General features: G+C 35.1%; 1 protein-coding gene across 1 annotated transcript in view; it reads right to left on the reverse strand.

Moving 5' to 3' along the window:
- Window positions 1–14,520, reverse strand: part of CRSH (Ca2+-activated RelA/spot-like protein) — a 34,306-nt gene extending 19,786 nt beyond the window's left edge. The window contains 2 exon segments of the mRNA XM_089825285.1: window positions 2,125–3,057; window positions 13,904–14,520. Of these exon segments, the coding sequence (XP_089681411.1) occupies window positions 2,125–3,057; window positions 13,904–14,440 (1,470 nt within the window). The 5' untranslated portion in view covers window positions 14,441–14,520.
- Between the last annotated feature and the right edge of the window lie 7,448 nt (window positions 14,521–21,968).

Below are 21,968 nucleotides of genomic sequence, written 5' to 3' on the forward strand. Positions count from 1 at the left end.
GTTTGTTTACTTTAGTTTTTCTCTATCCTTTTCCGTCGCAAAATTTGAAGAGCCCGCTCCTACAATCCTGGAGGTTGTTTCATGAAGCACAACCAGGTACCCTAATAACTTCCCATAGGCTGTACTCTCAAACATTAGTTTTAGAGATCAACAGACCCCATAAATATGGGTAGTTTCTCCAAATTATACTAAATTTTTCAACATTTGACAGAATTTGATTGCAGATACTGTTATTCTGGAAGAGCAGATATCTTGGCCTTCTAAGAACAATCTGAAAACCTTTAAAATGAATTAACACTGGCAATTAAAAACTTCTGTAAACATGCTGAGCATTTAAAGTTTGGAGAGCCATCACACATTTCTTTTGCACAAATCTAATGTGCTTGACTTGACATCCAATCAGTTCAGAACTTGATTACCCCTTGCGGGCTGTGTGTCAACCTTAGGAATCAGGTAATTTTCAAAACAGATATAAGAAGATAATTTGTAACATGCCATTTGGCCAAATTAACCTTCAAAGAGATCACACTCCCAAAATATACGTTATGAACCACAATGAGACAAATACAGCCATCACTTAGCAGCTGCTTCTCTGTATCTTTATTTGAACTACAGTGATCAACTAGATCGGCAGAATATGCTCAAGTAAATCCATTTTTTGTTAGTGCTATCATGTATATACTTGATTTTGATTGATATATGTAAGTAGGTAGGTGACTTGGGAGGATTACAAGCCGAATTGCACTCAGCCTAATCAGTGATAAAAATGGATTTCAGTTCTGTAAGGGGTAAAGTATCCAATGGTTAACTGAGGTGCACCTCTCTAGTCGATAAAAAGAAAAAGTAAAACAAAGAAACTACTTGTACTCTTTGCAAATTTGCAGAAAGCGGTACTACCTGACACTTTCTTAGGAAGATTGCATAGAATTTATAAAGAATCTAGCTTAAGAAGCTTACACCTTATTATTGTATTCCAAGTGTTTTAATCATAAGCAATGGAGTTCAAGCCTACGAAAGGTTCCAGCAGATGACAATGTGAGATATACACTCACTGGTTCCTAAATTTAGAAATGGAAAACCCTAGATAAGCATCCTATTTATGGGCTATGTCAAAACAGAGCCTGTTGAATATTCAAATTTCATTGCTATCAAAGCCAAATGCATCATTGTCTATCTGTTTTACTTTATTTGTTTCTATCAGGAGACTTGGGAAGGAAGAATCTTGAGATCTAAAGATAGAAAATGAATTACGCGGCAATTGGACAATCACAACAGAAATACACATGATGAGAATCATGATACATAACACAATATTTTCCTAAATAATAAAAGAAACATATCAAATTATTTACTTATGAGAAAAACTAATCCTTGTCACTTCATGGATTATTTAGCTACTTCAATGAAAATCGGGCATTTCCGTTTTGAAGCCACGGGAAGCAATTGAATTTCAGTTAGAGCAGAAAGTAGTCATGCAGAGGAAGAATAGGTAGGACAAATCAGTCCTTAAACTTGTGAATGTGAGGCAATTAAATAAGATTGAAAAACACCACATCAAGCATCATGCGTGATAGTTTGACAAAAATCTGGTTATTCAGAGGTTCATTGTAGATTTTTTTATGAATCTCTAATAGGACAATATGCAAAAGCATTCAGGAAAATAATAAAGTTCCCTCTCCCAAGCAAGACAAGAAAAAATTGTCTCCATTTGCTCAACAGTCCAGGAAAATCATATTCTTTCTGCCTTGACCATTTATAAATTATAATGCTACTGTATCAGAAGAAAATTTTATTTTCAATGAGATAATGGTAAATAACATTAAGCTTGTTTTGCAGGTAATAAGCTTTTATTACAGTGAAAATCTGAGAAAACCTTGAAAATCCAACAGAGATTTGACACTTGTTGAAATCATTTTGAGTCAGAAAATAAGAATTTAATGTACTTCAAGGATTGAAAAGACACATATTGGCCCATGTAAACAATATACTATAAAGAAAAATCCACATCAATGTATCTAATAGCCAATAGTCACTTGTGAATCTTGAACAGGCGGAGAAACAACAAAGCTCAGCTGTCTCTCAAATTTTTAATCTATTGTCATATACCCAAGAGCAAGTGTCTACCTGTTCTGGATCTGTCAATCCACCTTTGTATAATTCATGAGAAGCAGCCCCACCAACAGCTATAACATCCATTTCAGTTGTGCGAATTTGAATTTCCATGAAAGGGCATTCACCAAAAGTGTCACTAAGATCAACTGTCATATGTAAACTTTCATACCCATTATCCTTCGGTTTGGCAATGTAGTCTTTCATTCTTTGTGGCACTTCTTTCCACATAGACTGAATAAGTTCACGTGACCTATAGCATGCTTTTCTTCCTCTCTCCTGCACATCCTTGCCACTTGTAGCATTCAATACAACCCGTAGACCTAAAACATCATATACCTCATCTTGTTTACGACCATCTTTCAGCAGTTTCTTCATTGTACTAAATCGACTTTTGAATCTGCCCTGTATGGAGATACCATCCACCATATTTGCCAATACCGGATCTTTCTGTAAAACTTCAAAAAGTTGACACCTACATTCATCTAAAACAGTTTTACCCCATATTCCGTGATTTCTTAGCCATGTATCCAGCGATGAATATGAATTTGGAAACAAATATTGAAAAGCAAGGTCTTCAAGCTCTAATGATAGGCTGCCAGTGCCTATTGCATGGGCAAGAGGTGCATATATTTGCATAACTTCAAGAGCATGTGTTTGCTGAAGATATTTAGGTAGATGCTTTAAATGCCTCATCAAATCCAGTCGAGCAGCAACTTCTACAATCAAAGCCCTAATGTCGTAGTATGCTAAACAGAATTTTCTTAGTGCAGAAGCATTACTTTCATCCAAAATGTCTAGCCTTTTAGGCATTTTCTTCACTCTTAAGCAGTCATCTAGCAAATGAGTAACTTCACTACCAAGCTGGATGCTTATTTCATGCCTCCTGATAGCACCTACCTCAAGCACTTCTCTCAAAAGTCCAACAGCAATAACTTCAGCATCCACCTGTGAATAATTGGTGTTAAAAATGAATAAATCTAGCTCCATACACTAGTAAGGAAAAACACAATCACTTTTAAGTTGCCAAAGTGGGAACATTAGCATACAAGAACAAGTATCAACGATTTCCTAACAGACTGCCTGTTTTACTCAAAGCACAGAGAACTTTTTTTATACTTTTGTTTCACAGCTCTGCCAGGTATGAGGACACGAAACAACCTGGAAAATCATATATAATAGAACTAAGAAAGTATCTTCTCTGTTGCCTTTATCAAGATAAAGTACTCATTGATTTCTTCACCAGGATCCCTGTTGTATTAGGATCCACTCATCCATTCCAAAGCTTGCACATAGCCTTGTTACCAAAGAGAGAAACTTTGATGTATTTCTTACTTTGCAGTATGAAGACTGTTCATATACTCTTCCATTTCCAATCTGCCAGTCCATGATCATCAAGTATGCAATAAAAACAAGTTACAAGATTTTTAAATGTTATTTTATTCCCCAAACTCTAGCTCAGTAACTTTTCATTATAATACATCTCCTACATGCCTATAGCTTAATTTCTTGCACTGGACATGCTAGTTTGTTTTATCCATTGTAACTATGAGTTGCATCTCAGTTACACTGCTGTACATTTGTGGTAAACCTCCCTTTATATTTCTCCCCTTCATACATAAAGATCCAATATTTTATGATTGTGATCTTCAAGCCATGTTCTTGACTTCGTCCTATTGACTTTTTTTCCATTTTAATTATATTTCCAACTTTATAAGATCACATATGGCATATTTTCTGGAGAAACTTGAATTTGTCAGTGATATTTTGTTATGGCTGTGACGGAAAAAAATTTAGATGAAGTCATAACTTAACAGACATGATAAACCTTAAGGTAAGCCCATCCATAGGATATGGTTTGATGATGATCACAATTTGGTTTCTTTTTTGAGAGGTAAGTGCAGTAATTAGAAAAGTTATCCTATATATTCATTGTTCTCCAGAGGTGCTAGTTGGATAGAACCTTTAACTGAAAAGGTAGGAAGTTGATCTTCAAATTCATTAAAAGTTTCAAAGGATTAGGTTGCTGTCTTCATTAAATCAGTCTGAAGGTTTTAACTCACCATAACTACAAACGGTTTATTGGCATTTGGGATAAAAACAACACTGACAGCTCTTAAACATTATGATTATCTTGATAGCATTTTAGTCATCAGATATGCAATACCATGGAAACCCCTTTTATATTGACAGCAAGAAATTAAGAAACCAGAAATATAGCTATAAACTGTATCATGCACTTGCTCTTCAATTCAAGCTCTACAAGCAAAGTCCTGGGCTCTCAGATTGCAATCATGTAAATTATAAGCTGGTGTAAACATTGTGTCATGGACATGAGCCCTATTCACAATTTACATAGAACATAAATAGCCATCGTGCGACAGGATTGCTTGATCAGTTGAATTGATAAGTTTAACTTGGTTCTTACTCTTTGTCCAATCTTACCGGCGGGTTTCTTGGTTTTTGTGATATCCCAAAATTTTGAAATAAATAATTTTGGCAAGAGTAAATATACCTCATCTCTTGTACATACTCTGCATTTTTTGTTACAAAGAAATAAAATTGTGATAAAAAATGGAGCTTGGCAATCGTCATGACATTCATCCACCATGTAGCCAACATGGCTAGTTATTTATAAGTGGCCATAAATGATTGCTTGGAAATCCCACCATAGCACATTGGCTATATTATAGACTGATGACTCGATGATCAGTTGTAGAAACCATCATCCTGTAATCACCATCATACCATGCATTCTCAATTAGTTAGTAATCAAGCTACATTTGCAAATGCCATCACCCTGCATACATACATCCATGATATATCATACCATCATCATTCTGTCATATATTTATGCACCATAGTAATCACTGTCATGCCTACATATATCGCAGTAGTATAATCATATCATACATACATGCATCCAGATTGATGTAATTGCATTCATCATTCAACCAATAACATATAATCATGCCACCACATTCATATTGAGCATTGGTCTTGCATAATAATTGCCTTGCAACATCTTAGTAATGCATCATGGTTGCCTTGCAACATATTAATCACATTCCATTTGCATTGCATCATAACCGCACTTATCATATTCTTCATAAGATCACATAGTGCCTGCGATTATCTTTACACAGCATAACTAAACATTGAGGCGTGATTAATATGACAATTAGTAATATCTGATTACCACGATAATCATTGTATGACTATCATGGGAACGTTTCAGAATTAGAGGGTGACTCTGCATACACACCTCTTCCCTTCATTGTGCACATATATTATGAGGATCACATCATTTGATGGAGACATGATCTGGAGAAAATATTACATATCATATCCTTTGAGGATTGCCATATCTTAGAGCTTATTGCCTTTGGCAACCATCAGTGCAAGCACATAGAGATCAGTCAGAGACAGCATCATACTTGAAGCACATTAATATTGTCATATCAGAGATGGCTTTATCATCATCCAGAGAACAATAATGTTGACATATCAAATACAGCTTATCACAATATTCAGAGCACCTTATTATTGTTATACCAGAGATGGACTGCATATTCACATATTATCAATTGTATGTCAAACACAGCAGTACCATGTACTGAGATCACTCTTAGTTGTGCATATAATTACCTGCATATCAGACACAGCCATTGGATATTCTTATTTGATTGTTATGCAATCATTATCATTTTTATAACAGCGTACGCATTTGGAATCAAGCATCTTTCAATCGTACTTAATTATCAACAATATCAATCAGTATCAATTGTAACAGCATATGCATTTGGAATTAAGCATCATTTAATAGTACTGTTTTGGGGTTTTCACACCATCGCCCCGTTGCAAATGAGGACCCCCTCTTTTGCTTTAGCAGTAGGAGTAACAGTCTTAGGTTGTCCTAGATAGTGGCAATTTCAAGTCTCCAGGCCATGGAAGGAAGTAAATTTGAGTCTAATGAAGTCAGGGAAAGAGATATAGTTCAAATAAGTCGAGTCCTTGGGCTCTGGCTTGAAGAAGAAGTGCATAGATTAGGGAGTTGGAACCCAATTCAACCAAGTGCAGCTAATAGACAAACATTCCTTGCATGTTCACCTTGAAGAATTTGAGAGGAAGGCAAAATTCAGTAAGTTTGGTGGCAGCATGTCACATGAGGAATAATCCTCAGGGCATGGTGGAATTCCCCTGCCCATGAGGATTCAAAATCCTCTCCACACCTAAACTCCCGCCCACTCTCTAGTGATTGTAATCCTGCACTACTACCTCATTCCACCTGAGAAGATCCTTAAGATGGTTAGAGACGAATTTGGCACAGGTTGAGGTTAAATTCTTAGGGAGAGAATAAAGGTCAGATGGTGAAAAGTGCAAGACAAACATGAAATCAGACCTTTAGACCACCCAAACCAGATTGGAATAAGCACAAAACTCACCTTGGAAGCAAACTCAGCACTTAGTTGCATTTGAAATGATGTGAAGAGGCTTCAAAGGGGCCAAGAAACAAAGTTTAGAGCTATGAAGTAATCCTCAGGAGGTGGCAGATTCCACTACCCTCTTAGGATTATTAACCCTCTACATGGTCAGAATTCCGCCCACTTGGTGAGTACAATTCGAGTTGTGATTAAGTAAAAGGAATATGACAAGGCATCATGAGGACAAGGAAACTCATCTTCCCCTTTGTTGGGCATAAAAGATGCAAGTCTAGGACAAATGGAGTTGATAATCATAAAATCCTTGGAGGCCTGAGACTTTCACCTTCAATAAGAGGCAAATGCAAAATATTAAAACAATCAAATGGAAGACAAAAACTCAAGGGGTGAAGTGATGGAATTTAAAGGGAAAAGTAAGTTTGAAAATGAGTTTTAAAACGAAGGAAAAAATCCCTTTGGTGGTGGCGGATTCCACCACTCTCCAAGGGTTTTCAATCCTCTCACCCCCCTAATTTCTGCCATATCTTCGTGATGGTTGAAAAACATTCAGCTCTGTAGTCAATCTGATATAGAGGGGAATTAAGACTAAAATGACATTCATGACTCAAAGGAGGAGAAATAAGAAAAAATTGGGGGCCAAAATCAATGAAATATATTGACTTTGTGGTAATTGGAATCAAGGAAAACCCTCCAAGGAATCATTATCCTCTAGACTCTCTAAATTCCACCTTGTGGGAATGATGGTGAAACATGCTCTAAGTCCTCCAACTTTTGCTATGAAGAATGAAGGAAAAAGGGGTGAGGGGTATAAGGAATAAAGTTGAGGTTAAAATCCTCAAAGTCACTCTAAAATCTTGCCTTGGACTGATCAGTTTCCCCTTGATGAGAAAATAAAGTGAAATCAGAGATTAAAGGGCATGAAATGGTGTTGCAAAGATTTGAGAAGAATGTAAAATGAAAATCCTGGAGGGACAGCAGAATCCGCTGCCCTCTCAGGAATCTAAATTCCTCAAAACAGTGAGAATTCTACCCACATTCATATAATGTATCCTCCTAATCTCAGATCTCATGCAAAATCATGATCAAAATGAGAAATTGAAGAGACATGAACAATAACATAGGGGTGAAAGACAGATTACTATTGAAGGATTGAAACTAAGTTGAAAAAATTGAAATCTTCAGGGAAGGGCCCTCCCAGGATTCCAATATCCTGTAATGTACCCAATTTCCACCAGTTAACAAGAGCAATCCTGGCCTCGTGGTGATATTGGCCTTGGGTTATTGACACAAAAAAGTTGTCTTTAGTCACCAATATGAACGAAAGGGGAAGAAAACAATGAAACTGATAAAGGTTGACAAGAGAATTTGAAAGATAGATGGAATTTGGACAAAATCAAGGGAATTGCTTGAGGGATGGTGTATTCCACCATCCCCAAGGATACTTTATCCTCTTACATGCCTTAATTCTGCTCACACTCCTGTTTAATCAATAAAGGAATTTTGGAGGTGGCAATTTCGTTTAAAACATATCTTTGATTCCCTTGCTCAAGTCGACCTATGGGGCTAAGAATCAATTAAAAGTTAAAACAATATTTTTCATTGGCTAATTAAACCCAAGTAGGCCTATATGGAAGATTGTGCCTCTTCAAATACATTGCCTATATGAGGATATAAGACAACTTCATTTCAACATGAGTCCAAGGTAAATTCTGCTCTGCAAATTGGCAGCGAGTCGCTCTCTAATTAACAGAAAAATTTTCATGAGGCGGCGATCTGTGTGTGGCAAGGTGAAGTATCCAACAAGGGAGAGTGAATTTTCTTGAAGAGTTGCCAATTCAAACAGCTACAGACAGTTTGCCTTCAAAAATCTGAGATAGGGAGAGTGAAAAAGTAAAATCTGGGCAGGTTATGTGTTGAAAACTCAAGTATTTTTCCAGATTTTGAGTAAACTCATTTCAAATTGCAGGATCCATATTATTTTGAATTGTAAAAGAAAGAGAAACTTGATCTCGAAATTGATAAACTCCTTTTTTGCTTGACGTTTATGTGAGTTCATCTCCTGAAAATTTTGAGATTTCTTTCATGTTTTCTTATCATTCCATGAATGTACACATGTCTCTTTCTTGGTTTTGCAAGGAAACTTGTTGAAGGAGAAGCTTGGAAGGTGAGGAGATGATGGTGAGGTTTGGCTCAGGACTTCAAGAAAACTTATGCTCGAGGACTTCAAATGAGAGGAGGCTCAAAATCAGATTATCAAGTTGCAAATCCGAAGATCAAAATCAAGATGGAATACAAGAAAGCAGAGAAAAAGAAGAAAGAGAAATCAGAGAAAAAATATCACCAACTTGAATTCCCTCCAGGAATCCAAGTTTATTTTGAAGGATCCAAGTGCATGAAGCCTTCACCACTTCAAGAAGATCAAGATCAAGGAATCAACAAAGAGATCAAATTTACAAGTACAAGCAAGTTCAAGTCATGGCAATGAGACTAAAAAAAATTCCAAAAAATAAAGATGGATAAGATTTGAGAAGATGAAGCAATTTTGGAATGTGCCATCACAATTGAAGGCTTGATAATGTTAAGTATCAAGAGATATTTCCCCATCAGCAAAAAAATTGATCAAGTCTACAAGATAAGGATGATGAGTTGGCACCTACTTGTCTTCTAGCAATCAGAAAATTTTATTTACACATGTTCAAGCACATTCAATCATATTATGCTAAGTGTACAATTCCTCATTGGCTCTCAAGTGATTTGTAATTTTGTTATTGGCCCACAGGGTAACACCTTCGTGTAATTGGAGGGTGGCAACCCTAATTAGGATTTGTTGGGATGAATCTCAGCCCCTGATCTTGAATTAATCTTGACCCTTCACTGTAATTGAACAACTATAAAAGGCTAAGGCATTCTTATTTGTAACTCATTAGATTAGAGTAGAGTACAAGAAGAATTAATAAAATTGTTGTCATAATGCTATTAGAGTGATCGATGATTCATTGTTGATCTTCCTGGTAGATTACTTAATGTTGCTTTGAAGTGTTGCATAGTTTGTTCAAATACTCATTTGAAATAGATTTCAATTTAAGTTCTTAAGATAGAATAGAGTTTGCATAAGTAGTTTAGTTGGATGAAAGAAATTGTGGGCATTTACTTGCTTGACTCAAACAAAACTAGGCTACTAGCTACTTGTTGATTGTAAGTGTGCCTTGAGTAGTTGGCGATTAAAAGTACTTAACTTCAACTGATATTTAATTTTCAGTTTGCATTCATTAATGGGATTGAAAAGGAGATATTGATTTGAAAACCGTTTTAAGTACACTCTAGAAGTTTGCCTAGGTGGGTGGAGATGCTGACAAGATTGCACAAAGTAGAGTCCAAGTTCATCCATTCTTACTTGCATTCATAGATGTAAGTAGAAGAAGTTAAGTTCAAGTTGAGAAGCCAAATCTTTAGAAGCAAGTTGTTAAATCTTGAGAAACAGTGTAAGTCCCCTTAGTGATCCTAACAAATCACATTATTTCACTAAGCAAGCATCCACAATTGAAGGAACCTTGAAGTCATTTCATGGTCTTACTTTGCAATCTTATCTTAAGAAGTGACCTTATTCAAGAGAGGATTGAGTATTTACTATTTCCCTTTGAAACATTGGGTATTGATTCTTCTATGTTGTAGTGGAACAAAACTCACATCAGCAAGTACTTAATTATCAGTAACTGTTTATATAATCATTGAATTATAAAGATTACTAGTGTCTCAATTCATAGAAAAAAGGACATTACAGTTTTCAACAATTGCTCTGTAATGTTAATGAAAATTATGAACAATGTCTTCGACTATGTGTAGGAAAGTTCATTGCTGTATTCCCAAACAAAACACTGGTTTCAGTAAGAATAAAGAAGACACAAGGTATGTCTAAAAGTAGTTAGATAACATGAGCTCTATGTTATCCACGTATAATTTCTTCAATAACAACATACATTTAGTACATAAAGATGCCCGATAAACGAAGAAGAACATAGCCCAAGAAAATCAGAGCCATCTGAGATTGAAGAACACCAATAAATGTCCACAAAATAAGATCTTTTCAGAACTTGCATGATTTTACAGAAGATTCATGCATGGATTTCCTAATGTAGCTCAACCCTCCAAGTCATTCGCAACGCCAGAAATCAAAGTTTAACCAGGCATATAGACCACAACTATCTTTTGTCATTATTATAAATTTATAAAATAAAACAAAGTTCCTATTGTAACCATAACTAGCCCTACAAAGCATTACAACTCATAAGTAATTATCCCTAAATTAAATAAATCAATAGCTTATCAGAGCAGAAAAATAGCTAGCGTGGAACACTCAAACCCAATATTTAATTAAGACTTTTAAGTTTTTAATCAGTTTTTATCCTTTTATGAAATGGAAACATTATATATCAGAAAATAAAGAGAATTTGAAAACCTAAAATGACTATAAATCTTATTATATTTTCTTCTAAAAGGAGTAATCACAACTGATAGAAAATGTAATTCAAAGCAAAGCATATTTATAAATGACACAAGGGACCTCAAAGAAAATCAAAAGAGATCAAGCAGGGACTCAGAGAATACAGAATATCACCAATCTCTTCAAAAAGAATCACTTTGTTCCTGGACATAGCATAGAACGCCATACTTATTGTAACAGTGTAAAATTCCTTGAAAACGCTTTTCCTACTATAAACAGACTCAGATAAATAATCCTTCGTTATCAGACAACACATACAGCTTCAAATTATTAATACTATACTAACACTGATGAATTATCTAAGCAAAGAATACCAAAATCTATTGCTCGGAAGGAACATTTGGTCTTTATGATTCCTTTAAAAGGTTATCTTTCAACTTCTGCGAAGCAAATTAACTTTAAGTCATCAAGAAGCATGAAGACATTTAATTGGTTCAAAAAAATCATTTCATGTACTGACACAAATCTTTTTATGAGAGGATTTTGGCAGTCATTCCAGCCAGACCCTACTATGATCTGATTTATCTTTGACTTACCATTATTTGGCATTCCCACAAAAAGCGATCAGAAACCCCTTTAGAATAACAGTTTTTTGTAAAATATGACCAATCAATGAAATTAAAAACAAACATAATATAGGTTGGGGAGGTCTGGGGAGTTGCTCTGCTGGAAATTCCCTAGCAGTAATATCATTTAATAAGTATTGATTTGGTGAGGTTGCGGTAGAATCTCATCCCGGGCTTAGCTCTACAGTATATACTGGAGTTACAAACTGTGGAAATACTATTATGGAGTGACATGTCCATCCAGCTTGAATGTCAAGCATTTTTGCAGGTCGGAAGTGTGTTGATTTGACCAGTCCGAAAGGTAATATGGCACACACTTATATAGTGCATGATTAGCTATGGACCATACACTTTCAAAGAGTTTTGAAAAATAGAATTATGCAGGTTTTTACTAGAGGGACAAGCAATGCAATGTTATCATCTGAAAGCAACTGTGCTCTGATGGTATATGCCAATGACCAAAGATTGCCTTAACAGCCAATCACCAGAACAATTGCCCCGAATCTGCAAACAGCAGTTGCCGAGTAAACACATCTCTACATACCTGGCAAAAGGGTTTTCCCTTAACACCTTTTCTCCTATGTTCTACCAATTCCTAATCTTCATGATCAGAGTTTCTCCATTACTTCTAATCTTCTTCATTGGGTTTTCAAAACATATCATTAATCTTTTCTCCCGTGGGTTCTGATCAAGATACAGTGGCAACAACAAAATCTTATATGCCCGTGTGGTGTTTCCCTTGTGGTCAGGCTTCTGGTGCCTTACTGGTTCTTCTCCTCTACTTGGCTGCCGCTCTCTGCTCGGTCTGGTGGGTTCAAGGAGGCTTTGTTCTTTCCCTTGCTATTTGGTGCCTTTATTTTTTGGAGGCTTGTTTCTGCTTAGGGGCTTGCTCTTTCCCCCTTCTCTTGTTATTTCGCAAGTTCTTCTCTGCCTGGTTATCTCCCTCTGAGGCTCTTATAAAGGAAGAGTCTTTCTCTATGAAGGTGAGATCTCATTTGGTTTCTTTGCGGCCGATGTATTCTCTCCATTGTTCTCTTCTTTCAGATTTCCTTTTAAGCTGGGGGCTCCCTTCGAGGTGAAGGCACATCCTTTCGAGGTGGATTGCTTTTGGTAAGAAGAGTTTAGTGGTTGCGTATGCCCTTCCTCACACAGATGCTGGGTAGCAGGTTTGTTTTTGGTTGGATGTCTTCCTTTGGCTGGTTGTTCTCTCTCACTTCTCTTTGGAGTGGCTTCCTTCTCTTTTCATTTGCTGGGTTCTTTTGGATTCTTCTTGCTCATCTTTGTCTTTCATTCAGCTTTGGAGGTTTTTCCTCTTCCTTGCCTCTCCTATCCTGGGTGCAAGGGGTTTTCTTTGGTGTCTGGTTCAAGGCTCCTGCCTAAACCACTATGTTTTTTCAAATTGTAATCTCTTAGTTGATGGACCTAGGTCCTGCTGGTTGTGGCTCCAGTCAAAAGCCTTCTGAATTCACCTCTTGTGAATTCCTTTCTGCCTGCCTCTTAGGCTTGATGTTTTTTCTATGATCTTGCTGGTTCTTTCCGCTTTATCTAATCAGAACTTCAATGACTTTGCATTGTAGACTAATGTAATTCACTCACTGTTGTGATATTGCTATCTAGATTCAACTGTGCATTTTTCAGTCAAACTCATTGACCCATGTTTCATGAGTAGGGGTTCACAAATCCCTAATGAGAATGAATGAAACACTTGCAGTCACTTGATCTAGGTGATGTTCACAAAGGTGAAGCACCGGAACTCCCCGAAAGCCCTGGAGCAGTACTGGGATGGATGACCTCCCGGGAAGTCCCAGTTCTTCACCTCTGTCAACATCACCTAGATCTAATGAGTGCTAAGTGTTCCATTCATTCTCATGAGAGATGGGTTCTTGTGAACCACTACTCATGAAACATGGGTCAATGAACCTGACTCAAAATCTACACAGTTGAATCCTCATAGCAATATCACAATTTGACTTGCTGTGGAAAATATCTCCTACTTATCTCCTACCATTAACTTACTCAAATCAAACAATATAAAGTGGGTTGTTTCAACAATTATAATATTTTCATTCCATTTTTTTTTTCAGATGTTGTTCCAGTATTAGTCCTTTCTTAGTAGATTTTATTAAACCCCATTGAATTTCTTCTCTATTACACGCAACAACAATAACTTACATTCGTTGAAAATTTCGATGGATTGTAAAGTATACAAATTCACTTAGAGCAAACCTATTTCTACTAGTTTTCAGTATCACATTTTCTTTTGCAAGTCAGTGAAGTTCTTGTACCTGAAGATCAGCAAGTATGCAAGCCACAGAAAGAGCTTTTGTCAGAGGAGGGCGACCATCTTCTCCGTATGGTAAACTCTGCAACAGTGAGACTGAAATCTTCAAAGACTTCATCAGCAATTTAGAAGACTTGGAAGAAATTGCAGGGGTCATTCTATCAGTCAAATCATTCCAGGCTCCCACAAGTTCCACCACCATTTTACCTCCAGGCAAGCTCAGCCCATCTCCATCTCCATGTTTCTTCACCAATCCATACTTATAATGGGTGTTGCTCTGACACCTGATAATGCCAGTGCACTCATTCGACCACACCAACCTGTGGAACTGCAGAGTTAGAGATTTTGAGCGAAAATATCTGATTGTCTTCGTTTTGTACAATTCAACCACTGTAAGAGGAAATGTGGGTGCACACTTTTTGGCAGGAAATCTAGCAACGCCCATCTTGTGCCCTGTATTCTCAACTTGCAAGTATCGATAGATACTCGGGAATGTTACGCAGCATGACCCGAACGAATTGTCGTTGACGTGGCTACCCATTATCCATTACCCTTTTCAAATAAATCCCTATTTATGATAGGGATTGATTTTTATTTTTTTTAATTATGCGCACTGTATTTTTGAGCCGATAGGCTCATTCTTGTGAAACTTGCCGCCGGATTCGTCCGACTATCCGGCGGTGTCGGATGCCCAAAAAAGTGAATCGTATGTCGTAGAAATTTGGTGTCAAGAAATGGTTGAGTCTACGGTCAAACATAGCTCTGAAAATGGCATCTTTGCTTTGTATGTTTTGGGATCTCATATATCAATTAGTAAAAACATATTTGTTTGACTGTCAAACATAGCTCTAAAAATGGCATCTTTGCTTTGTATGTCTTGGGATCTCATATGTCAATTAGTAAAAACATATTTGTTTCACTAGCTGTGTGAATCATTACCATTATTTGCTCCATGTGAAAGTGCGTTGAGTTGAGCCATTTAATAAAACCCTAACAAATGCAATTGAGTCTCATAAGATCTTGGTTCACTCAATTACGAAGGCAAATATTCATTATCAAATATTCATTATGAGGAAAACAAATGTATTGATAAATCCATCAAATTATGCAGGAAGAAATATCCTTCTACAATAGAGGAATTGAATATGATAGATCTTAGGAAGTTGTTTGATTCTAAGTCTACACAAAGGAAGTTGGACACTACAAACTTTAACTACAAACTTTTTAAAAAAAAAAAAAAAATTAGAGATTAAATACAAGAAAATTAGAAAGTGAAAAGTAAGATTGTGAATTCATTCCAAGGATTGTATTAATTAAAAATATATAAGATTTGAGACTTGTATCAAGAAAATACAAGATTTGAGACTTGTATTAAGAATTAATTTTTGTTTATAATGTTTAATATGAATTCATTTGAAGACACTTATAATCTCATACTTTTTGAAAGTATCCTTTTTTCTTTTGCAATTTTTTTAATTTAAAAAGTATATATGATTAAGTTTTTGTATTTAGAATTGTTTTTTATAGTGTTTACATTTTTCAAAAGAATTTACTTGACTTTATTATGATTAAAAATATTCAAGTTTTTATTATAGATTTTATTTTAATAAAAATATTTAGAATTTCTTTTTTTTTTTAATTATTTATTCTTATTATATTTATCTATTTTAAAATATATGTAATTATATTAAATGTAAAAAAGTAGTCAACTGGTTGTCATCTATATGTTGCTTAATAGAATATTTGTTAGTATTGAAAAAAATTGGCAAGCTTATCAAAAAAAGTAGGCATAGCGAAAAAGGCAGAAAATAAATGATTACACTCAAAAAACCCTAGCAATATCAATCAAGTAACAACTATTTGCCCTAATAAGGCAAGTATAAATACACAGAAAATTGCAACCATCTCCAAATCTCAAAATAATCGATGCCTAGAATCACACTCTATAAACACCAGCAATAGATTTGTTATTTTATCCACAATTTGGGAAGAAAGCAATGGATAGAGGAATGTATCATTCAAATCCTTAGTAAAAATTCACGAAGCTAGGTCTAAGGTAATTCATAAAATGCAAAACAATCAGATCAAAAATCCTCCTAATTTGGAAAAAGATGGGAATGATTAGCAACAAGTGATAAAAAAGAAAGGACAGGAAGGTAGTGTATCAAAAGAAAATGGGCTTATATCAAAAAGAGGAAGATGTGCAACTTGAATGTCAGAGCTTTTTCTTCATTAAAACTAAATATGCAAGGAATTTGACATTGAATAAGGATCTAACAGTGTTTGAGCAGAAGAATGAAGAGCCCAACCTTGGTAGTAAGCCTCGACTTGAAAGTGTTTCAGAAGCAAATAGTATCCCCTTAGGCATTAAAAAGCATAGTAAAAAATTTAGCTTGGGAACCTAACTAGAGTGAAAACAATATTAGGAAATATTTCGCACCTAACTAGATTGAATGTAAAAACTTTTCGCCTAAACTAAAACATATACAAACCCTTATGAAAATTGGTAAATCTCTAGGAAATTTGATTGGCATCGAATCAAATTTTCATAAATCCAGTAACATCAAGTTTTTAGTGGATACAGAATTGGGGCAAAAGGTATTTAATAAAAAAATATCATAACAAATAGATCCATATATGAACTAGTTTTCACAAAATATGAAGGAGTAATCAATGGATTCATTAAACCCAATCTTAATCTAGAACATAAAATCATAAATATTAAAGAGGAATTAAGCAGCATCAGTATCACGAAAGAACATGGGATAGAAAAAGAAAGAGAAACAAAAAAAGTCCACACATAAAAGAAAGAAAGGAATTCAGGAAGAAGTAACAAGAGGAAGAAATGGTAGCAATAGGAAAAGAGATTTTAGATAAATGAGAGGTAATTCAAATAGGTATGAAGGCTTCAGAAGAGATGGAAAATGAGGTTCATAAAAGATTGGACATTCAAAGTAAAATTAAAATATTTAAACAATGTGGATATGTCAAGGAGAGAGTGGCTTTCTAGAAGAGCTTGAAGACAACCTAAAGAATCTCAACAAACTAACCCAGGATATTCAACTCATGAAGAATGATATTGAAGACCAAATAATATTAGGAGATCAACAACATAGAGAACATGGGAAGATAGACGTTCATCAAAACAAAGAAGGGGAAGTCAACAATTCAACAAACAAAAAAGAAGACAAAAGGTCTCCAAATAGTAGAAGGGAAGAAGGAACAAATAAGCAATTGAGAAAGGAAAATGAAAGTCAGGGAAACTCTCAATTCTCAACTTAGACAGAAAACTCAAGGAAAGAAAATAAAGGCATAACAAGATAGAATTTGGAGAGTATAACTAAGGAGAGACAAAATCAGGAAAATGAGGATAAAGAACTCTTTAAAAAGATAATTGAAATCGATAACAGAGAATAGACTAAAAATGATGAGATAGAAGTAAACAAGAACTATCAAAGTGACAGAGTAGTAGCTATACAATCTAAAGAATAGGGTCAGGAAGATATTATACCTCCAAGAGATTCAATACATTGGAGTAATATGACTATCTGGAAGAAAAACCAAGAAAAGAATACACAAATTTTGGTAGACTCTTGATAATGGGAAAGACCTCTTTGAAGATAGTGACAAAGAGGAACAACAGATATCTAATAAAAGGAATGAATCAAAGGAATACTTAATACCAATTGAGGTTGACACCTACATTAAGACAATAAATCTAGAAGATCAAAACAAGTGTGAAGAAACAAGGAACAAAGATTATAGATATTTTGAAAACTATCAGATACGGGAAGAATTTGGGGTTCTAAATGAATCAAAAAAAAAAATTGCAAAGAAAAATAGACAGAACAATAGTTTGAAGAAATCAAGGAACAAGCTATTGAAGCAATGGAATAGAAGAACAAATATTTAAGGAAGTAACAGAAGAGGATAAAGAGGTGAAAGAAGAACTAAACTCATATAGTATCAACAATGCACACCAATATATGGAGAATTTAGGTATATCTATCAACCAAGAAGGATTTCAGACTCTGAAGTGTGGTAAAGAGAAAATGAAGCATGGAAGGAAATCGCTCATGGAATTGAGAACTATGGATGGGCAAGCAAAGGATCTAAAAATGATTAACGAAATTTTAAAAGCATGGAAGGGGAAGAATCTTTGAATAGAAAAATGAGGATCATAACTTGGAATGCTAGGGGACTCAATGCCCCTAGCAAAAAATTCTTATTAAAACATAATCTTAATTTATTTGAATCAGATATTATATTAATTCAAGAAACTAAGTTGAATAAAGAAGGAGATGGATTAGAAAGGAAACTAGGTAACTGGAAAACAACATCTGTAGAATCTAATGGGGCATCAGGAGGTATAGGTTTCATTTGGAATCCATGAAAACTAGCACTCAATATAATGACCTCATGAACAACAATTGGATGGGATGCGGGATAAAAAGTTTTAGACATAATCTTCAAATTACTCTAATTAATGTTTATGGGCCCACTCAAACAACAAACAAGAAAAGAGTGTGGGATAAGATTAGTACTTTCATGGAAGCAAACCCTATAGACAATTTTATTATTGGAGGTGATTTTTATGCAATCTTAAATTTGGAGGAAAAGTATGGGGCCTCACAGGTGGTAACGCAATCAGTTATAGACTTCAAAAATTAGGCTGAAAAAAAATAGTTTATTAGATATATCAATCAACAATGGTATCTACATTTGGAACAACAGAAAAAAGGATTCAATTACATGTAGCTAAAAAATTAGACAGTTTTTTCTTCAAAGGAGATTTAAGCAATATAGATTTGGCACTTCAGTCATTTATTATGCCACATGCAGGATCAGAGCATTACCCAATTAGAATAGAACTAGAACCTGTAAAACCGTCCAGGAATCCATTCAAATGTGAAAAAATGTGGTTTTTAGACAACAAATTCATGGATAATATTAAACAATGGTAGCAAGAAGGAAACTTTAAAGGATAAACAAATGCATTTCTTTGTCTTCAAACTAAATATGCTTAAAGAAATCAAATTAAAATGGAATAAAACACATTTTAATAACATATTTAAAGAAAAATTAAACAACAAAGAAGAACTTAAGAAATTAAGTGAAGAAGACATCCAAAAAGGTATATATAATGAAAAATATAATAAAGAAAAAGAATTATTAGCAAAATAGGAAGACATAATAGCAAAAGGAGAGGTGTTTTGGAGGAAAAAGTCAAGGGAAAAATGGTTAGTAGAAGGGGATCAAAATATGCAGTTCTTTCGTAATAGTACTCTTAATCATAGATCAATAAAGAGAATACTAAAAATTAAAAATAGAGAAGGGAATATAGAAGAAGATCCCTCAAAAATGGTAGAAGTTTTTGTGGATTATTATAAAAACATTTTAAATAAATTTGACTGTTTTAACTGAATAGCACAAGAAAATATGTTGAAAGTAATTCCAAAACTAGTAACTCTAGAAGCTAATCTCATTCTAAATAAACCCTTTACTATAGAAGAAATTAAAATTTCTCTTTTCAATCCTAACCCTGACAAATCACCAAGACCGGATGGTTTCCAAGTCTTCTTTTTTCAAAAATGTTGGGAGATCATAGGAGTGGACCTCTGGAAGGCAATTGAAGCATCAAGAAATGTAAGATCATTATTATCAAAGATTAATCATACATTTTTGACTCTGATACCCAAGAAAAAGATCTCCGAAGAACCTGGAGACTTTAGACCTATAGTGCTATGTAATACAATTTACAAAATCACATCTAGAACACTATCTTATCATCTCAAAAACATTCTTCCAACCCTCATTTCAAAAGAACAAACTGGTTTTGTCCCAGGGAGATCTATCCTAGATGGGATTTTGATCATTCATGAAACCATTCACTCAGCAATTAGGAACAAGGAAGCATGTATGCTCATGAAATTAGATATACAAAAAGCTTATTACATGGTAGATTGGAGATTTTTATGTAAAATACTAGAAGCCTTTGGGTTCTCACATCAATGGGTTAATATGATATTCAAATGTATGTCGACTCCAAAAAAATCACTTCTAATAAATGTTACTCCAAAACTCCTTTTCAGCATTTCCAGAGGGATACATCAAAGAGATCTGATTTTCCCCTTTTTATTCATCATCATGGCTGAAGCTTTTGGTAGATCAATAAAGAAAGCTCAAGTTCAAGGTGAGATAAAAGGAATTATGGTAGCAGAAAACACTACAAATGTTACTCATCAATAATTTCTTGATGGCACAATCTTACTAGGAGAGAGTACAATAAAAAAAGCTCAAAACTTTAAACAAATCTTACAAAATTACATAGAAGCTATTAGAAATGATTGAAGAGATCATGAATGAAGAATAATGGAACTGGTAAAGAATGTTTTCAATCATTGTTTTGTCATTGATGTCAAACTTGCTACTTGCAGGAATGACAATCGCCTTAGTGATCGAAATACTATCAATTGGTTGATTGACAAGGAGGTGGCAATCAATAAGATATAACTAGAACACCTAGAGAAAGGTTGAAGTTATGATGTTGTAGTGAAGTATAAGGATCAGCTAAGCCATTGATGAAATAGTGTATTGATGAAATATTCTAAGACACAGAGAATGGATACACTGAAACACATCAAAGATGTAAGGTTTAGTGAAGTCATTTGTAAAGCCTAAGTAAGTTCATAAGAGAGTGTTGAGCAAGCTAGTTAGTGCCAAATAGATTCTTAGTTGAAGTCGAGAAAGTTCAACTTTAGAGTGTGTCGAGTGATCTTCAAGTGCCGAGTAAATATCAAGTGCCGAGTGATCTTCAGGTGTCGAGCAAGAAACAGGTGCCAAGCAAGAAACAAGTGTCGAGCAAGAAACAAGTGCCGAGCGAAGATCAGATGTTGAGCAAAATATAGAAGCTGAGTAATACAGAAGGTGTCAAGCATCAATAAATCAATAATGTCGAGTTGCTGCATTATTTTAAAAATTAAAGATTCCCCAGATCTGAGCCGACGTAGTCGTTATCTAGAAGTCTGTGAATCAAATAGAAGATAAGAGTGATGAGCTGGTGGCACAGAGCACCATGTAAAACGTTTTTGGCCAATACAACTGAACTCTAGACAAAGTTTCTAGATAAGAGCAAGATATGGGGTAGATACATGGTATCCTACCTAATCCATTTGAAACCCTAAAGTTGGAGAGGGAGAATCAAGTGGGAAAGGTATTCCAAATTTCTATTTAAGGAGTCATAAGGTCACTAAGCAATTAGTTGGTCAAGCATGAAAGCATGAAGTGCTAAAGAAGGTGCTAGGGAGAAAGAAAGCACAGAAACTTTGTTTCGATAGATGACCACAAGGATGATTGCATTAGTATAATGAGCAAGAAGACTCAAGGAGACAAAGCTTGGAAGGAAGACAAGTTGTCAAGAGCCATAGTGATTAAAGCCAAGCAAAGGATTGAACTGAAGTGTGATCTGTAATCTACAAGATATGTTGTAAGTTGTATCTGATCAAAAGTCATTATTGTTACTTTCTAGCAATTGTAACAGTTAGTCTAAATCCTATGGACTTAGGTTGGTTTAATAGCCATGTTATAAATCCTTTAACAGGGTGACATTCCAAGTGAATGTTCCAAAGTCCTTTGACCAGGCCCATTCCTAACAGTATGGTGAAATCCTCTAACAAGGTCACATCTAACAGTGTGGTGTAAGCCTTTAACATGGCAGGCTTTTAACAGGGCATCACTTTAGAAGAGTGAGAATTAAGTAGCATGTTACTGGTGGTTTTTCTCAAATTGGGTTTCCATGTAAATCATTGTGTCATGTGTTGATCTGGCATGTTTTATTCCTACATGCTGATTTACTTACTGTAACTTGCTAGGATGATTGATTTAACCTTGGATGGATGAATAGTTTAATGGGCTGACTATAATTAGTGAAAAAGTATTATTAGGGCATTCAGACCTTGGATAACTGATTCACCCCCCAACGCTCACCCTCCCCACCCCCCCCCACCCCCCCTTAGTTATTCTAAAGAATTCTAACAGAAGCATCAGGACAAAATGTGAATGTTGAGAAA

Source organism: Cupressus sempervirens, chromosome 4 (assembly GCF_028749045.1).
Source record: "Cupressus sempervirens isolate cs-2001-9-10 chromosome 4, ASM2874904v1, whole genome shotgun sequence".
NCBI lineage: Eukaryota > Viridiplantae > Streptophyta > Pinopsida > Cupressales > Cupressaceae > Cupressus > Cupressus sempervirens.